We start from the raw sequence: 19881 nt of genomic DNA on the forward strand, positions 1-19881 counted from the left end.
AACCCTAGTTTGAAACCCTAGCTGGAAACCCTAACCCTAGTTTGAAACCCTAGCTGGAAACCCTAACCCTAGTTTGAAACCCTAGCTGGAAACCCTAACCCTAGTTTGAAACCCTAGCTGGAAACCCTAACCCTAGTTTGAAACCCTAGCTGGAAACCCTAACCCTAGTTTGAAACCCTAATTTGAAACCCTAACCCTAGTTTGAAACCCTAGCTGGAAACCCTAACCCTAGTTTGAAACCCTAGCTGGAAACCCTAACCCTAGTTTGAAACCCTAACCCTAGTTTGAAACCCTAACCCTAGTATGAAACCCTAGCTGGAAACCCTAACCCTAGTTTAAAACCCTAGCTGGAAACCCTAACCCTAGTTTGAAACCCTAGCTGGAAACCCTAACCCTAGTTTGAAACCCTAATTTGAAACCCTAACCCTAGTTTGAAACCCTAGCTGGAAACCCTAACCCTAGTTTAAAACCCTAGCTGGAAACCCTAACCCTAGTTTGAAACCCTAGCTGGAAACCCTAACCCTAGTTTGAAACCCTAATTTGAAACCCTAACCCTAGTTTGAAACCCTAGCTGGAAACCCTAACCCTAGTTTGAAACCCTAGCTGGAAACCCTAACCCTAGTTTGAAACCGTAGCTGGAAACCCTAACCCTAGTTTAAAACCCTAGCTGGAAACCCTAACCCTAGTTTGAAACCCTAGCTGGAAACCCTAACCCTAGTTTGAAACCCTAATTTGAAACCCTAACCCTAGTTTGAAACCCTAATTTGAAACCCTAACCCTAGTTTGAAACCCTAGCTGGAAACCCTAACCCTAGTTTGAAACCCTAGCTGGAAACCCTAACCCTAGTTTGAAACCCTAGCTGGAAACCCTAACCCTAGTTTAAAACCCTAGCTGGAAACCCTAACCCTAGTTTGAAACCCTAATTTGAAACCCTAACCCTAGTTTGAAACCCTAGCTGGAAACCCTAACCCTAGTTTGAAACCCTAATTTGAAACCCTAACCCTAGTTTGAAACCCTAGCTGGAAAACCTAACCCTAGTTTGAAACCCTAATTTGAAACCCTAACCCTAGTTTGAAACCCTAGCTGGAAACCCTAACCCTAGTTTAAAACACTAGCTGGAAACCCTAACCCTAGTTTGAAACCCTAGCTGGAAACCTTAACCCTAGTTTGAAACCCTAGCTGGAAACCCTAACCCTAGTTTGAAACCCTAATTTGAAACCCTAACCCTAGTTTGAAACCCTAATTTGAAACCCTAACCCTAGTTTGAAACCCTAGCTGGAAACCCTAACCCTAGTTTGAAACCCTAGCTGGAAACCCTAACCCTAGTTTGAAACCCTAGCTGTAAACCCTAACCCTAGTTTGAAACCCTAGCTGGAAACCCTAACCCTAGTTTGAAACCCTAGCTGGAAACCCTAACCCTAGTTTAAAACCCTAGCTGGAAACCCTAACCCTAGTTTGAAACCCTAGTTTGAAACCCTAACCGTAGTTTGAAACCCTAGCTGGAAACCCTAACCCTAGTTTGAAACCCTAATTTGAAACCCTAACCCTAGTTTGAAACCCTAGCTGGAAACCCTAACCCTAGTTTGAAACCCTAGTTTGAAACCCTAACCCTAGTTTGAAACCCTAGCTGGAAACCCTAACCCTAGTTTGAAACCCTAATTTGAAACCCTAACCCTAGTTTGAAACCCTAGCTGGAAACCCTAACCCTAGTTTGAAACCCTAATTTGAAACCCTAACCCTAGTTTGAAACCCTAGCTGGAAACCCTAACCCTAGTTTGAAACCCTAGTTTGAAACCCTAACCCTAGTTTGAAACCCTAATTTGAAACCCTAACCCTAGTTTGAAACCCTAGCTGGAAACCCTAACCCTAGTTTGAAACCCTAGCTGGAAACCCTAACCCTAGTTTGAAACCCTAGCTGGAAACCCTAACCCTAGTTTGAAACCCTAATTTGAAACCCTAACCCTAGTTTGAAACCCTAATTTGAAACCCTAACCCTAGTTTGAAACCCTAGCTGGAAACCCTAAACCTAGTTTGAAACCCTAGCTGGAAACCCTAAACCTAGTTTGAAACCCTAGCTGGAAACCCTAACCCTAGTTTGAAACCCTAGCTGGAAACCCTAACCCTAGTTTGAAACCCTAGCTGGAAACCCTAACCCTAGTTTGAAACCCTAGCTGGAAACCCTAACCCTAGTTTGAAACCCTAATTTGAAACCCTAACCCTAGTTTGAAACCCTAATTTGAAACCCTAACCCTAGTTTGAAACCCTAATTTGAAACCCTAACCCTAGTTTGAAACCCTAGCTGGAAACCCTAACCCTAGTTTGAAACCCTAATTTGAAACCCTAACCCTAGTTTGAAAACCTAGCTGGAAACCCTAACCCTAGTTTGAAACCCTAGTTTGAAACCCTAACCCTAGTTTGAAACCCTAACCCTAGTTTGAAACCCTAATTTGAAACCCTAACCCTAGTTTGAAACCCTAGCTGGAAACCCTAACCCTAGTTTGAAACCCTAATTTGAAACCCTAACCCTAGTTTGAAACCCTAACCCTAGTTTGAAACCCTAGCTGGAAACCCTAACCCTAGTTTGAAACCCTAATTTGAAACCCTAACCCTACTTTGAAACCCTAGCTGGAAACCCTAACCCTAGTTTGAAACCCTAGCTGGAAACCCTAACCCTAGTTTGAAACCCTAATTTGAAACCCTAACCCTAGTTTGAAACCCTAGCTGGAAACCCTAACCCTAGTTTGAAACCCTAATTTGAAACCCTAACCCTAGTTTGAAACCCTAACCCTAGTTTGAAACCCTAGCTGGAAACCCTAACCCTAGTTTGAAACCCTAATTTGAAACCCTAACCCTAGTTTGAAACCCTAGCTGGAAACCCTAACCCTAGTTTGAAACCCTAGTTTGAAACCCTAACCCTAGTATGAAACCCTAACCCTAGTTTGAAACCCTAATTTGAAACCCTAACCCTAGTTTGAAACCCTAGCTGGAAACCCTAACCCTAGTTTGAAACCCTAATTTGAAACCCTAACCCTAGTTTGAAACACTAACCCTAGTTTGAAACCCTAATTTGAAACCCTAACCCTAGTTTGAAACCCTAATTTGAAACCCTAACCCTAGTTTGAAACCCTAGCTGGAAACCCTAACCCTAGTTTAAAACCCTAGCAGGAAACCCTAACCCTAGTTTGAAACCCTAGCTGGAAACCCTAACCCTAGTTTGAAACCCTAGCTGGAAACCCTAACCCTAGTTTGAAACCCTAATTTGAAACCCTAACCCTAGTTTGAAACCCTAGCTGGAAACCCTAACCCTAGTTTGAAACCCTAGCTGGAAACCCTAACCCTAGTTTGAAACCCTAGCTGGAAACCCTAACCCTAGTTTGAAACCCTAGCTGGAAACCCTAACCCTAGTTTGAAACCCTAATTTGAAACCCTAACCCTAGTTTGAAACCCTAGCTGGAAACCCTAACCCTAGTTTGAAACCCTAATTTGAAACCCTAACCCTAGTTTGAAACCCTAGCTGGAAACCCTAACCCTAGTTTTAAACCCTAATTTGAAACCCTAACCCTAGTTTGAAACCCTAGCTGGAAACCCTAACCCTAGTTTTAAACCCTAGCTGGAAACCCTAACCCTAGTTTGAAACCCTAGCTGGAAACCCTAACCCTAGTTTGAAACCCTAATTTGAAACCCTAACCCTAGTTTGAAACCCTAACCCTAGTTTGAAACCCTAGCTGGAAACCCTAACCCTAGTTTGAAACCCTAATTTGAAACCCTAACCCTAGTTTGAAACCCTAGCTGGAAACCCTAACCCTAGTTTGAAACCCTAGTTTGAAACCCTAACCCTAGTTTGAAACCCTAACCCTAGTTTGAAACCCTAATTTGAAACCCTAACCCTAGTTTGAAACCCTAGCTGGAAACCCTAACCCTAGTTTGAAACCCTAATTTGAAACCCTAACCCTAGTTTGAAACCCTAGCTGGAAACCCTAACCCTAGTTTTAAACCCTAGCTGGAAACCCTAACCCTAGTTTGAAACCCTAGCTGGAAACCCTAACCCTAGTTTGAAACCCTAATTTGAAACCCTAACCCTAGTTTGAAACCCTAGCTGGAAACCCTAACCCTAGTTTGAAACCCTAATTTGAAACCCTAACCCTAGTTTGAAACCCTAATTTGAAACCCTAACCCTAGTTTGAAACCCTAACCCTACTTTGAAACCCTAACCCTAGTTTGAAACCCTAGCTGGAAACCCTAAACCTAGTTTGAAACCCTAGCTGGAAACCCTAACCCTAGTTTGAAACCCTAGCTGGAAACCCTAACCCTAGTTTGAAACCCTAGCTGGAAACCCTAACCCTAGTTTGAAACCCTAGCTGGAAACCCTAACCCTAGTTTGAAACCCTAGCTGGAAACCCTAACCCTAGTTTGAAACCCTAGCTGGAAACCCTAACCCTAGTTTGAAACCCTAGCTGGAAACCCTAACCCTAGTTTGAAACCCTAATTTGAAACCCTAACCCTAGTTTGAAACCCTAGCTGGAAACCCTAACCCTAGTTTGAAACCCTAATTTGAAACCCTAACCCTAGTTTGAAACACTAACCCTAGTTTGAAACCCTAGTTGGAAACCCTAACCCTAGTTTGAAACCCTAGCTGGAAACCCTAACCCTAGTTTGAAACCCTAGCTGGAAACCCTAACCCTAGTTTGAAACCCTAACCTTAGCTGGAAACCCTAACCCTACTTTGAAACCCTAATTTGAAACCCTAACCCTAGTTTGAAACCATAGTTGGAAACCCTAACCCTAATTTGAAACCCTAGTTTGAAACCCTAACCCTAGTTTGAAACCCTAACCTTAGCTGGAAACCCTAACCCTAGTTTGAAACCCTAGTTTGAAACCCTAACCCTAGTTTGAAACCCTGATTTAAAACCCTAACCCTAGTTTGAAACCCTAATTTGAAACCCTAACCCTAGTTTGAAACCCTAACCCTAGTTTGAAACCCTAATTTGAAACCCTAACCCTAGTTTTAAACCCTAGTTTGAAACCCTAACCCTAGTTTGAAACCCTAGTTTGAAACCCTAACCCTACTTTGAAACCCTAATTTGAAACCCTAACCCTAGTTTGAAACCCTAGTCGGAAACCCTAACCCTTGTTTGAAACCCTAGGTTGAAACCCTAACCCTAGTTTGAAACCCTAATTTGAAACCCTAACCCTTGTTTGAAACCCTAACCCTAGTTTTAAACCCTACTTTGAAACCCTAACCCTACTTTGAAACCCTATATTGAAACCCTAACCCTAGTTTGAAACCCTAGTCGGAAACCCTAACCCTTGTTTGAAACCCTAATTTGAAACCCTAACCCTAGCTGGAAACCCTAACCCTCGTTTGAAACCCTAATTTGAAACCCTAACCCTAGTTTGAAACCCTAATTTGAAACCCTAACCCTAGTTTGAAACCCTAACCCTAGTTTAAACCCTACTTTGAAACCCTAACCCTAGTTTGAAACCCTCGTTTGAAACCCTAACCCTAGTTTGAAACCCTACTTTGAAACCCTAACCCTAGTTTGAAACCCTAACCCTAGTTTGAAACCCTAACCCTAGTTTGAAACCCTAACCCTAGCTGGAAACCCTAACCCTAGTTTGAAACCCTAACCCAAGTTTTAAACCCTAATTTGAAACCCTAACCCTAGTTTGAAACCCTAACTCTAGTTTGAAACCCTAAACCTAGCTGGAAACCCTAACCCTAGTTTGAAACCCTAGTTTGAAACCCTAACCCTAGTTTGAAACCCTAACCCTAGTTTGAAACCCTAATTTGAAACCCTAACCCTTGTTTTAAACCCTAGTTTGAAACCCTAACCCTAGTTTGAAACCCTAGCTGGAAACCCTAACCCTAGTTTGAAACCCTAATTTGAAACCCTAACCCTAGTTTGAAACCCTACCTGGAAACCCTAACCCTAGTTTGAAACCCTAGCTGGAAACCCTAACCCTAGTTTAAAACCCTAGCTGGAAACCCTAACCCTAGTTTGAAACCCTAGCTGGAAACCCTAACCCTAATTTGTAACCCTAGTTTGAAACCCTAAGCCTACTTTGAAACCCTAATTGGAAACCCTTCCCTAGTTTAAAACCCTAACCCTATTTGGAAACCCTAGTTGGAAACCCTAACCCTAGTTTGAAACCCTAACCCTAGTTTGAAGCATTAACCCTAGCTGGAAACCCTAACCTTAGTTTGAAACCCTAGTATGAAACCCTAACCCTAGCTGGAAACCCTAACCCTAGTTTGAAACCCTAACCCTAGCTGGAAACCCTAACCCTAGTTTGAAACCCTAGTATGAAACCCTAACCCTAGCTGTAAACCCTAACCCTAGTTTGAAACCCTAACCCTAGCTGGAAACCCTAACCCTAGTTTGAAACCCTAACCCTAGTTTGAAACCCTAACCCTAGCTGGAAACCCTAACCCTAGTTTGAAACCCTAACCCTAGTTTGAAACCCTAGTTGGAAACCCTAACCCTAGTTTGAAACCCTAAGCCTAATTTGAAACCTTAACCCTAGCTGGAAACCCTAACCCTAGTTTGAAACCCTAATTTCAAACCCTAACCCTAGTTTGAAACCCTAATTTGAAACCTTAACCCTAGTTTGAAACCTTAATTTGAAACCCTAACCCTAGTTTGAAACCCTAACCCTAGTTTTAAACCCTACTTTGAAACCCTAACCCTAGTTTGAAACCCTCGTTTGAAACCCTAACCCTAGTTTGAAACCCTAACCCTAGTTTGAAACCCTAACCCTAGTTTGAAACCCTAACCCAAGCTGGAAACCCTAACCCTAGTTTGAAACCCTAAGCCTACTTTGAAACCCTAATTGGAAACCCTTCCCTAGTTTGAAACCCTAACCCTAGTTTTAAACCCTAGTTGGAAACCCTAACCCTAGTTTGAGGCCCTATTTTGAAACCCTAACTCTAGTTTTAAATCCTAAACCTAGTTTGAAACCCTAACCCTAGATTTTGACCCTAATTTGTAACCCTAGCCCTAGTTTGAAACCCTAGTTTGTAACCCTAATCCTAGTTTGAAACAAATTCGTAGTACTACTAAAATGAGAGAGTATATATTTAATTACTTGCTGAGCACAGTGAGCCAGCAGCACTGATTTCCCGGCACAAGGACCTCCTGTCAGCACAAGTGGACCCTGGTTGCCGCTCTGCTCAATATAAGCACGAACCTATGGGAAGTTAACTGTCAAGCTCTCAAGATTCATGATAAGATCAATTCGAGAAACACAATTTCAAAATGATGTCTGACCTCTTCCGTCTCTGGCCTCGTGATGGTGTAAAACCCCGACAGGTCGGAACACAGTTGCTCCTGTTCGACTTGCTCCCGTGCCAAAGCATCACTGACGTAACAGCTCCGGCATTTTCCAGACTCTGCAATGATGTCAGTCAACCTCACCAGGTCAGAACACACCCGATGGCAGAGTAACTCTGCATACGTCCGCCTCCGGGCCGTGGTGTAACCGTGGCGACGGTCACACTCTGTGGTGGAGACGTAAGCCTCAAGCTGGTACGAGTCGATGAGGCCTCTCAAAAAGTTGTCAACCAGCCCTGAGAGTAAATCTTTCTCACTGGGTGACGCTTTCACTCGGTCGGCGTTAGGAAAAGTCCCTGCACTGCCCTGGAAATACAGTGAAGATGTGCGGCTGTAGCAGTTACAGTATGTACCAAAAGTACAATGATATGAGCACTGAACATCAGCAAGCTCTTGAGAAGCCGGATAACGATCCTGATCATTTTAACAGATGTGTTACAGCAGGGAGAGATGGAGGACCGGAGTTGGTGATCCCTGCCCTGGTGCAACTAAACGGTCTGTACTGCTCTGTAACCAAATTCTCAATCAAGAACATAAAGCACTGATCACAGCATTCCGTCGCTGTCAAGTGAAAAACACTTATCTCCATTTTTCTTTCATTTTTCATTTTTCATGTGTCTCCCCTCCCAAAAGATGATTTACCTGCTATTTTAACATGTTTTCGCTGTGTTTAGATTTTCCAGTTATACAGAGCAACACTGCATCATAATGAGAACTGTTTCTAATATTTTTGTTACCTATTGAAACACACGGCACAATAATTGACATATAATAATATTACACCCCCTACAAAACATGGCCCAATAGTAAACATACAGTACTTTTTTTTCTCTTAGGATGCACAGGTCGACCTAATTTGTGGTTGTGGAATGGTACAGTTAAGCCCAAAATTATGCATTCCCTAACCATTGAAAATGAAATAATAATAGTCATAATAATAATAATAGTAATAATAATGTCTTTCTCCACTTCTTTCATTCACTGTGTATGTTTAACTGTCGCGTAGCAGAACAGAAGGTGGTGGTCACCTCTTTCTCCGACTGTGCGTTTAATTGTAAGGAGTCCATCCCTCTCGCCTCTTGTTCCACCTTTAAATTGGTGACCTTGTGAACGTAAACAAGGCCGCGTCTGATGACATCATCACGAGAACAGTTGTCCAGGGCAAAGCGTAGATCGCCATCAAGAACTAAATATCCAGGGATAGCATTGAGCAACATGATGAAGTTAAGAGTGAAATGCGCACTTGGTGTACAGTATATGCATACGCAGAGCTAGTTCACCTGATCTGTTCAAAGTCAGGCCTTTCCCTTCGGTCAGAAGCTTGTTGCGCACACACAGACTCACAGCAGTCTCAAACATCCTCACCAAATCCTCCAGGTCATTGTCCTCCTTCGAACCAATAAAGTAAATTTGCATTATACTGCGAAGCAATAACATAATAATCCTGATTACAGTTTCTTGGAAACCTGAGGCAGGCATGAGCGTCTCAAGCAGAACGACGGTGGAACGGTGTTCTCATCTCTGTGGTAGACTTTCTCCAGCTCTCTGGTGCTGAGGCCAGCTTGTTGGATCTGCTGAAGTAGCAGGTGAAAGTCTGACACCTCCACCTGAGCAGGAAGACCGGCCCTGCCGTACTCATGTCCTATCAAAGCCTTGCAGCACCACCGTGTGGACAGAGAGAGAATAACGGTTAATCTTGGTCAGTCCGCAGAAATACTTACTGTAATTTGACAAGATAGACTATACTAGAATAGAAAAGCTTTTTTTTTTTTGCGAAAATACAATGTAATTGGAAAAGAAGATGATTTCAGAGCTCTGTGTATCTTCCTCTAAATACTTAAAAGGAAACATTTTATGCCTTTTTTTTTTTTACAATTTAAAACCATTCCCAGGTGTCTTAATTCATAACATCTCTTTTGTCAAAACATCCCAAGGATCAATAATTATAGTGTACTTTACACCCTCTGTTTTTGCCGTGCTGAAATTAGTCTGCCGTCATGTCTCATGCAAATAATGGCAGAGTATATGCCTTCCATTAACATGACAACCAGCCTTCACCAAACAATTAGATGGATGGATGGATGGATGGATGGATGGATGGATAGATAGATAGATAGATAGATAGATAGATAGATAGATAGATAGATAGATGGATAGATGGATAGATGGATAGATGGATAGATGGATAGATGGATAGATAGATAGATAGATAGATAGATAGATAGATAGATAGATAGATAGATAGATAGATAGATGGGCAGGCAGAGAGACAGATAGTTGATGTCAAGTATGACGTTAATGCTGCTGATGTACCAGTAAAAAGGGTCCAGCAGAGCTTTCTCTGCACTCTTTTATCAACTCTTTTCTGATGTTTTCGTCTGGCCAGTGGCTGGGATGAACGGACTCATGTGGGTCGATCACCTGTACATAGAAACACACGCTCGCACGTACACGCACGCTGCTAAATCAACACAGTGAGGCTGCTGTACATGTGGGCTCTTTGCGGCTTCCAACTCTCTAATTAGATTTCTTTCTGAATAGAGATGGAACAATGCATGTGGCAGCTCTCTGGTGCGAGCTGACACTCACGCACACGCGCACACACGCTTTCTGTTTCCTTTATCAAAAAAAAAAAAATGTTGGCTAAATAAATGAAATCATTTAGAATTATTTGACAATAAAAAGAGCACACAGATCTACAACACACAAAATGAAATAGGCCTGAAAATGATGACTTCATATGTATGGTAATGCTCTGTTTTAATCCACATTAATGGTTTTGATTGAATGTTTATTGCCGTGTGAGAGAAGTGTGTATTCACCCTGAAGTCCACTCCCAGCTTGTGTCTGCAATGCTCTCGTAGTTTGGGGAACACGACCTCTCTCAGAGCTCTGCGCTCCACCACGCTGTCTGTAACATTACGTAATTGCACACACATAATATCACGAAACAAAATCTTGACACGCCAAACGATTTTTTTTCTGAACATACCTGCAGGGTTAGAGCACAGATAAAGTTTCACACAGGACGAACTGAAGCGAGAGGTCGAAGCAGCTTGGTCCATATGTTATTTTAAATGTCAACTAAACACTAGCTAAACTGTCTCATTGTCTGACTTGTCTCACTGGGCTGTTGTTTCTCTTTTCCCTCCATCTGCACTCTGATTGAGGAAATTCCACACTTGGTTTTATATAGTGCGAGAGACCCGGATCACACCCACTTCTTGTGCCCGGGACACAACAGGCACATGTTTGTTTACAATTCTCGGACAGGTGTTGCACACGTCAAAACACGGGAAGGCAAACATGGACGGACAACAGATGACAGCAGATATGCTGTTTTCCCCAATATTATTTTATTAATTAACATTTGTACACAATAAATACAAACTTAGCTTTTTGTACAGCCAATAATCATATTCAGAAAGACATTTGCACTCATTATTTGTCACCATGGCAACAGTCTGACTGGAGAGAAGGCCAGTGGTCCTACCCACCTTATTAATAATTAAAAGGAAGTGCGCTGCTGATCCAAACTGGATGCAACAAATAAAAGATTTTTTTTTTAATTATCAAATGACTGACCACTTTTGCAAAACTAAAGGACTGTTCATATAAGGGACTTTAAAAACGTGACGTTTTTGTATAGTGGAAACTAAAAACAGAACATTTCTAAATAGACTGATTGAGACTTTAAGAAAGGAGCTTCTGAGGGACACTGATGTAAACAATAAACTTCAAAATAAGTTTGAACATCATATAATAAATTAAGATCTCAGAGAAATCAAGGAGAGGCTGCCGTTCTCGTTGCCTTGACCACACACCATTTAGGATTGTGATCGGGATTACTATAGTGGAGCCAAAGTTTTGGATCTAATACTGTAACGAATTCCAGTAGTACAAAACCATTGACGATCATTATGGATGCTACTTAACATGTTGTGATGACAAAAATGTATCCAATTTCTGATGGTAACAATTTTTGACCTACATTTGTCCCATTCCAAATCTTAAGCGTCTATACTTTCCATTTGTTCATTGTAAAAACACAACAAATATGTACAGCTGCAAACACCGGCATTTTAATGAAATACTCACTGTTTGTCATATTTCTGATGATGTCTCAGCACTAAAATTGGTAATTCCTCAACGGTATTCTGGCTGGCATTTTCAGATAATGACCGTCAACAACAATCAAAACAGAAAATCTGCATAACCTGGTCTTTGTAAATGTCAGTGTTTGCGTTTGCACTCTGAATTAAAAACCACTTGTAAGCAAAAAAAAATTAATTCTGAATTCTGGATATACAGTAGAAATTAATATTTTCTTATGTAAACTGCTTCCACATTTTGTTGTTTGAAGTAGGGGGAGGAATTTGACAGAACTAGTTCGAATGTCACAAACAATTTTTCCACCCATTAAGAAAATATAATACTATATACTGACAGGAGAAGCGTTGTTGTTTGAACACAAGAATTCTATAACTTATCTTAAAAAAGAAGGCATAACAAAGATTAACCACCAACCAATTTCACCTAATTATATTGATCGTTAACCCCATCTCTAATGTAAACAGAAGTTAATATTAGGTTAATGCTAGCTAAACACCCAAATATGAAGTTACACTCTCCAAATACAATTGTGTGGAACTATTATACAAGAAAATATCAATTTACGTCAATGTTTCATTTTTGGGGTGTACAGAAGTAGTAAGACATTGGGCTGCTGCATCTTCAAATTCTAAGGAAGAGAAATAAATAAACACTCTGGTGTAAAAATGTAAAAGAAAAACAAAACAAAAGAACACTGCTAAAAAACAAAAAACAAAAACAAAAAACACATTCTTCACCGGAGACATCCAAACAGCACAGATCGTTTTCATAAGTGAAGCAAAACACCAATTTACAATGTCCCCAATTCCTCTGTGTCGTTCGAAAGAAAACTGGAATGAACCAAAACGTCACCATCAATTCACAATGAAAAGAGTATCTGACTCCAGTGTCAGTTCTGGAGTGGAGGTGCTGCTACTTTGCAGGGGATGTAGGAATAAATAAAAGTGCTACGCTGCCATTTGGCAAGGACTTTAAAGGCTTGAAGGGTATTTCATTAAGGGGTTTCGAGTGAGGCTCGCAAGAGAATTGAACTTGGCGCCTTTTGAATATTATTTGCATCTGTCCATCCAGCACTTATGTTCTATTTTAGCCAGAAACTGATCTAACACAGGAAGAAATTGTATCGGAGGATGAATTATGGTGCTTGATGCAAACACACAGATTGTCAGGTAAAGAACCAAAGCAATGTGAAGGAAGCAACGGGGGCAAATGTGATAGAATGACCCACCCTGATGAATCTGTCGATCCATAATCAAGCAGTCGATTTAAAAAAAAAATAATAATAAAAAAACCACAGTAGACCTCTAAGCCAGAAATACTGCCAGTCTGTATAATTAGAATGACAACAAAATCAATACCAAATCAGTTTAGCGGTGCTTTTAACGTCAATCGACGTTCAACCAAATGGCGACGCTTCGAGGAGATACAGCGAGGCTGAAGTAATATGACATGACTGCACACAGTCTGCTTATGTGAACACAATGACAGCCACCGCGTCGCACTCGCTGCCAACGAACAGGGCAGACGTTAGGCAAAAGTTAGAGGGGAAGAAAGCAAGGACGGAGAAAGAGTTGGCGGGAAGAGCAGAAGGCAGGATCCAGCCTCTCCTTTTACTCTTTCCATCTCTCATCTCCTTCCAGTTGTCTTTCCAAGCCCTCCTTCCGACTATATTTACAACGGCCTTTCGGAATAACATCTTATGTTCATTTAGCCGAGTACTGTAATATGAAACGCTGCGCTTAACATTCCTACGACAACAGTAATGTACTGTACTAATACACATGAAATACGTACTGGAGGATGACGAGAATTATAAATGGCAAGCGCTGGGATGTCCTTGCTTATTCTCATTAAGCTTACTTTCTTTTTTTTTTTTTTTTTAATGAAGCCTCTGTAAATTCACTAACGACTTGGGAAAATGCATTGCATTTACCACCAATCAGATGATGAAAGGAAATTTGACCTTTTTGTGGGCTAACAATTCCGATCAACCATATGGAAGCATTTTTTCAAACGGTATTTCTTTTTTTTTTTCGTTTTACAGTGGCACGTCAACATTTGAGTGTTATCGAATTTTCAGGAAAAAATTTATCAGTTATGTCTCAGTAAAAGGTGAATAGTTTAACTATACAGTGGTTAACTTTCAAGATTTTTTTTTTTAGGTATACTGAAATGTTACTTAGAATGATTGCGTTTAAGCTTTAGGGTTTCACTGTATTTGTTAGCAAAATGGATGTGACTTATCCTGGGCAATGATTGATCCGGGATTTGGATTCTAACGATCACTAGGTGCTTTGTACCCGCATTCCTGACAACTTGTCTCATCACAGCTGTAACTGTAGAGTCCAGATTTATTCAAAAGTCCCTTTCAGACAGAACCCACAAAAGCTGCTTTTTGCCGGACGCGTCATCAACATAATCAGATGTGTGGTGAGGTCAGCGCAGTAGCGTCAATTGTTTTCAATACAGAGGGGCAGTGAGTCTCAGGTGTGAAACTTAACTCGTTTGCATCGTTCCAACTCTGTTAAACATCAGAAACGGGCTAATTCCTGAGTCGCCTTCAATCTTCCATCCCACATCATTGGCTTACATACGAAGGCGTGGCGGGAAACGGCCAGCTTTGACGGTCAGTTTTGAAGTGGCCAATGGCTATATATGTGACAGAATGAACCCTCATCAGGTTTGCAAGAACGTAAACAGACCTGATCATGTTAATTAAAGTCAACCCCCATTTTTTTTTTCAAGAATATGTCCTATGCAGTCCCACAAATCTAAACATGGCATTGTGATTGATATTGTGTTTGTGGAATATGAATAATGTAGTCAAATCCACCCGTTTTTGTCATCTCAGGGGTCGGCCATTTTGTCACTTGCAGTCAACTGAAAATGACAGGTCTCAGGTAACAACCAATCACGGCTCAGCTTCAGAAAACCTTTTCCCCGTGATTGGTTGTTACCTGAGCTCTTAACAACTGTGATGTCATTTTCAGTCGACAGAAGTGACAAAATGGCCGCCCCTCTGAGATGGATAAAAATGAGTGGATTTTTCCGTTTAACTTATGTCCACCAATGCAATATTAATCACATTGCCATATTTAGACTAGTGGAGGAGCATAGAACGTATTATTGTAAAGAATCTTTGCGGGTTGACATCCCCTTTAAATGATGGAGCTCATACATATTCCATTCACAGATTGGTGGTAAAGTACAAATAATTTGCCCCAGTCTCCATTTATGTGTCATAATCAAACAGCGCTTTTGCAGCTAAAAAGATGGAAGTAAGCTTAACGAGGTCAGAAAAACTTGTCCAACACTCCTTCCCTCTGCAAACATTCTTCCTCATCCTCCTCTTCAGTGTGCACTGGGTCTCCGCCCAATGAGGTGAGGCTTTTAAGGCAAGAATGGAAGGAGGTGGGAGGACGCAGAGGGACCCCCCCCTCGAGGAGGCTACTGCTGCACTTCATTAGGAAGCAAAGGAAATTTTAACTGGATAGCCTGCCTCCCCCGCTCTCTTCCTTCTTCCACAACTTGAGGATGAAAGAGAATGAGGGCTAGCTTGAGTGGGGGACCGGCTTGCTTGATGTGGTTCGGTTCCGTTTTCAACCGTTTATTTCAGGTCAGAGCCGTGTCAGTGGGATATAGGCTGCCATCGGTTAATCATGTTACGGAGTGTGCGTCTAACCGCGTGCCATCTTGTGTGTGAGTTACACCAGCGTAATCTCCACCTCCTCCGCCTTGTCGCCCTTCCCATGTTGCCGGCGAGACTGCTGTTTGGGCGGTGGAGGAGCGGCGCGCACCTAAGAGACAAACAGAGAAAGTATGATTGAGCTCGAGGATGTCGCTGGCCTGAGAACATCTCAAATCGAAAGCGCCGGCCTGAGCTCGCACAATGTTGGGTTTAACCCAAATGTACATACAGGCCTTGTTGCTTTTTCTTTAGCTTTTTGTGCGATGCCAAACACAGACGCACAGAGGTACACGTTGTTTTTACGACTAAGGCGATATGTAACCGCCCCACCATTGCAGGGGTTTACGTTCCACACCACCCCTGCGATAAGTGAAATCTGCGATTTCGAAAAACCTATTTAAATATTAATATTAACATTAATAATCAAATATTAAGGCACGGTGGTCGACTGGTTAGCACATCCGCCTCACAGTTCAGAGGTCGTGGGTTCGATCCCTGTGTGGAGTTTGCATGTTCTCCCCGTGCCTGCGTGGGTTTTCTCTGGTACTGTACTACGGTTTCCTCCCACATTCCAAAAACATGCATGGTAAGTTGATTGGACTCTCTAAATTGCCCCTAGGTGTGATTGTGAGTGCGGATGATTGTCTCTGTGTGCCCTGCGATTGGGTGGCAACCAATTCAGGGTGTCCCCCGCCTACTGCCCGAAGACAGCTGGGATAGGCTCCAGCACGCCCCGCGACCCTTGTGAGGAGAAGCGGTATCGATAATGGATGGATAGATGGAGTTAAATATTAAAAAAACAATCAAGTGCTGCCATCTAGTGGCCAAAAGTGGAATTATATCCCAATCTAGAACAAAGTGGGAGTTCTAACTGGACAAACAGATATATGCGAAAGAGTGGGACGGCGAACCCAGAACCCGCGGTGGCAGGGGGGTTTACTAGCTAAAAACGGGTGGATTTCTCATATTCCACAAACGCAATATTACTCAGAATGCCGTGTTTGGACATAGAACATATTCTGGAAAAAAACATGTTTCGGTTGAATTCCCCTTTAAGAAGAAGTGTTTCAAAATCATCACAGAACGCATTGTGGTCAACCTTGGAGGTTCCCCTGCAAGTTGTTTTTCCTACTGTGCATACTAACAGGTCGTAATTTGCCTGGACCTCCTTCAGGGGGGAATCGAGGCAGTTGTGTTTGAAAGCCAGGTGACACTGGACTCCTCCCAGAATTTTGATCTAAAGACAAGAAAGGTTACATTGTGAGTGCCGTCATGTTACTTCACTGCAGGAAAAGTGCGTCTTGTATCGCTTACTGGAGGTGGTTATTGCTGCCTTGAGTGATGAGGCGGGCAGTGGAAGCTTGTGATCCCCATTGAGTGCAGCAGAGGGTGAGCGCGGGAGAGACGGCGGGGTAGAGCTCTCCGGGCTGGTGAAAGGGCTTATGGGAGGTTGATCATAAAGCGGAAGAGGTGGAAGAGATGATGGCAGCTTCGCAGAGGGGGAAATCTATAGGAGGGACTCAACGTAGTTACAAATATGAATCGCTAGATGATAAACATAACACATTTCATTTTGTCGCTGTTCTGTGAAAAACACTATTGTCCAATTTTGGAAAAAAAAAAAAAAAATTTTTTACATGAATGCGATGTCTGTAATGCAGGAACAACATTCACATAAAAATAAGAAAATTGAAAAAAAAAATGGACATAAGTGTTTTTCACAGGACAGTGACAATTCGTTGACTGTAAAAGGTACATGGATTTTTTTTCTAAACCTTCATCACAAGGCTCATTGTTGTATTATACCACTGACTGGTAACAACATTTGATGCACATGTACTAATGAGATGAGATACAAGATGTTTTACTCTCTCTGTCTCTCATATATATATATATATATATATATATATATATATATATATATTCACACTGCATATATATAAATTAAGCAAATGTCTTTACATTTGAAGCATTACTTTTTAAAATTGCAATTGTAGTTTGCCACACTGCAAATAATCATATTCTGTGCAGTTTTTGCCTTGAATGCTATTAGGCAGGCAGACACTGCGGATTCCGTGAGCATCGAAGAACGCATTTCAAATGTCCACTCTTGAAACTTGTTGAGTGTTATGTCTACAGACATCTGGGCGGGGAGAGGCTGTATCCTTCCTGTCGCTCTAATGGGCCAGTGCCACAGATAAGAGTCCCCAAGATGTGATTGCAGCGCCAGTTTTCTTTTCATCAGTGGACCCGCAAGAGCATGACAGCTCCTAATGCAGTGTTGGTGAATGTCTTGCTGACAGAAAGGACAAAACATTCATGATGGAAGCAAGGTGGCGCAGTAGGGATAAGCTGCTAAAGACTGATAAACCACCTTCAGTGGTGCAGAAATGAAGCATGTGTGTGTGATGTTTTGGATCCACGCTTACCGCACGTGACATCCCATACACGTATGTCACCTTGACATGCTTTGGAATAAAATCCAGTAAAACACCTACCGTCATTGCCATGTGCTGAGCAGAAATGCAGAACGCCTCAATAACCTTACTGACACAAACAATGTGCAGGCAATACTCTACCTGTATGTCATTGGTCCCTCCCGATCCGGTCTCTCCATTTTCCGTCAGGTCCTCCACCAAAACAGAGGGGAAGACGCCCACCCTTCCGTTAAGCTCGCCCTCCCAGAAACCATCATCGGTCTGAGTGTCACGGCTTAAAAGGCGAATGACTGCTCCCTCCGAGAAGGAGAGTTCCTCCTCCGCCTGGCCTTCGTAATCGTAAAGTGCTCGTACATATACCACTGTGGGAGGAATAATGGACAGCAATTAGGCACACAGTAGGAAAAGCGATTATTGGAAGACTGAATCCTGTTATGTGAGTGTTTTCCCTGTGGACTGTGCAAGCAAGTTATTTCAGGTTTGATGGGTGCCTTTTCTAGACGACATGTTTCAGCTCCTTTGACGGTGTCCGATGGGATTTGGATCGGGGTTCATCGAGGCCGTTTCAGAATAGTCCAATGTTTTGGGCTGTGTGTTTTATGTGTCCTTTTCCTAACCTTTCTGAAGTGCTTAAGATATTACCGCATCCTACACAGGTTCAAGCTACCATAGACCAGATGGAGCAACGCAGCCCCAGCACAAAACTGAGCCTGCTGTTTGTTCCACGGTAGGTATCGTGTTCTTTTCTTTGTACACACATTATAGACCTAATTGTTGGTGCACTTTTATTGAAAAAGAATAAGCCGCAATTGTCAGAAGTCCACTGTCCCAGAAATTGTGGCACGTCAATATGCATTTCGGCAAATTCCAGTCTCAATAGTTTCAAGGTATTTCAGTGATGACTGTGTGTGTGAGTGTTTTTTTTTTTGGGGGGGGGGGGGGTCAGAACACTGCACTCCATTATGTCGCGTTCATCTTTTTTGTTGTATTCATTGGCATGCTGTGTCAGTGCTATGACGCCATGTAGCTATGAAAACGCAGGCCTGGTCAGGCTATAGTGATATAAATGCTACAATGCAAAACTTAAATACAAGTGAACACACAATAATGTATGTTGCAAACCCATCCGCAGTACAGTATTAAACAAAAAAACTTGAAGCGTATTTAAACACACGTTTTAAACATTGGAAACATATTTGAGAACACACAAAAAATGCATCAAAAATATGGTTTGCATTGTAGTGTGTACATGTTAGATATGAGCCTTGTTTCAACAAGTGGGCTTGCATAGAACATATTCTTGAAAAAAATATGTTTGGGTTGACTTCCCCTTCAAGAGGGAGGGCTAGGTGTCAACATGTCAGCAAATCTACGTGTTGAATGTTTGGTGCGATAAGGCCGACAGCAGCTCCAAGTGAATGTGCTAATTGTGTTCTCGACTGTGGCTCTTATTTCCCTTATGCGAGGGCTTTACATTTAAGTATGCGCTATTTTTTGATGCTATAAACTGCAGTATTGCTGCAATAAAGTAGGGGACTTTCACATAAGACAAGTAGCGGTAGATACCTTCTACAAAAAAAAATCTGCAATGTAGCTGGGCCGCAGTAGTAGTAGTAGTGTTCCATGTAGGCCCACTAGTTAAAAGACGGCATTTTGATTAATATTGCGTTTGTTTAATATGAGTTCAGCAGCTAAATCCACTTGTTTTTAGCCATCTCTGGGGACGGCTATTATTTGTCATTTCTGTCCACTGAAAATGACATCACACACCCTAAGGGCTCAGATAATGACCAATCATGACTCAGCTTCAGAAAACAGGTGAGCTGTGATTGGTCGTTACTTGAGCCACGAGCAACTGCGATGTCATTTTTAGTCGACAGAAGTGACAAAATGGCCGCCCCCGGAGATGGCTAAAAACGGGTGGATTACGGTAACTCATATTCCAGGGTAAGGGTATGAATGAGCGACTAAATTGAAACATATGAATGAGCAACTAAATTGAAACAAAAAGCATTTTATTATCAATTTTATAATACTTACTGTTCGCATCCCCGTTGACACAGCCAGAGTGCAACTCCGGCTCGGTTGAGTTGGAAGAAGTGTGTGACCGAGCGTCCAAAGTTGCCAGTGACTGAAGCATGCTCAGCAGACTGTTGGACGCGGGAAACTGGAGGTATTTCTCAGGAACATAACCCACTTGACCTGTCTTATTGCGAGCCTGTGGAGGGCAAAGCAGAAATCCATACTCAGCAGGTCTACGCTACCCAAACACGTGTTTGTTGTGACTGCAAGCTTGACGCTCATTTGCGGG

General features: G+C 42.2%; 2 protein-coding genes across 5 annotated transcripts in view; both read right to left on the minus strand.

Moving 5' to 3' along the window:
- LOC147144546 (NACHT and WD repeat domain-containing protein 2) overlaps nucleotides 1–10471 on the minus strand; it is a 38951-nt gene extending 28480 nt beyond the window's left edge. For both annotated transcript variants that reach the window (XM_086036177.1, XM_086036178.1), the window contains exons 1-8: nucleotides 10324–10471; nucleotides 10154–10242; nucleotides 9645–9752; nucleotides 8798–8983; nucleotides 8612–8720; nucleotides 8360–8517; nucleotides 7269–7637; nucleotides 7087–7188 (exon numbers count right to left, since the gene is read on the minus strand). In XM_086036177.1, coding sequence (XP_085892303.1) covers nucleotides 7087–7188; nucleotides 7269–7637; nucleotides 8360–8517; nucleotides 8612–8720; nucleotides 8798–8983; nucleotides 9645–9752; nucleotides 10154–10242; nucleotides 10324–10396 — 1194 coding nt within the window. In that variant the 5' untranslated portion in view covers nucleotides 10397–10471. The remainder of the gene's footprint in view (nucleotides 1–7086; nucleotides 7189–7268; nucleotides 7638–8359; nucleotides 8518–8611; nucleotides 8721–8797; nucleotides 8984–9644; nucleotides 9753–10153; nucleotides 10243–10323) is intronic.
- Nucleotides 10472–10665: 194 nt separating this feature from the next.
- fchsd2 (FCH and double SH3 domains 2) overlaps nucleotides 10666–19881 on the minus strand; it is a 43410-nt gene continuing 34194 nt past the window's right edge. For all 3 annotated transcript variants that reach the window (XM_086035802.1, XM_086035801.1, XM_086035800.1), the window contains 5 exons: nucleotides 19611–19788; nucleotides 17712–17932; nucleotides 16447–16639; nucleotides 16278–16369; nucleotides 10666–15241 (listed from right to left, as the gene is read on the minus strand). In XM_086035802.1, the coding sequence (XP_085891928.1) occupies nucleotides 15149–15241; nucleotides 16278–16369; nucleotides 16447–16639; nucleotides 17712–17932; nucleotides 19611–19788 (777 nt within the window). In that variant the 3' untranslated portion in view covers nucleotides 10666–15148. The remainder of the gene's footprint in view (nucleotides 15242–16277; nucleotides 16370–16446; nucleotides 16640–17711; nucleotides 17933–19610; nucleotides 19789–19881) is intronic.

The sequence above is a fragment of the Filicampus tigris genome, chromosome 7 (assembly GCF_054856515.1).
Source record: "Filicampus tigris isolate MCC_2025a chromosome 7, RoL_Ftig_1.0, whole genome shotgun sequence".
Classification (NCBI taxonomy): domain Eukaryota; kingdom Metazoa; phylum Chordata; class Actinopteri; order Syngnathiformes; family Syngnathidae; genus Filicampus; species Filicampus tigris.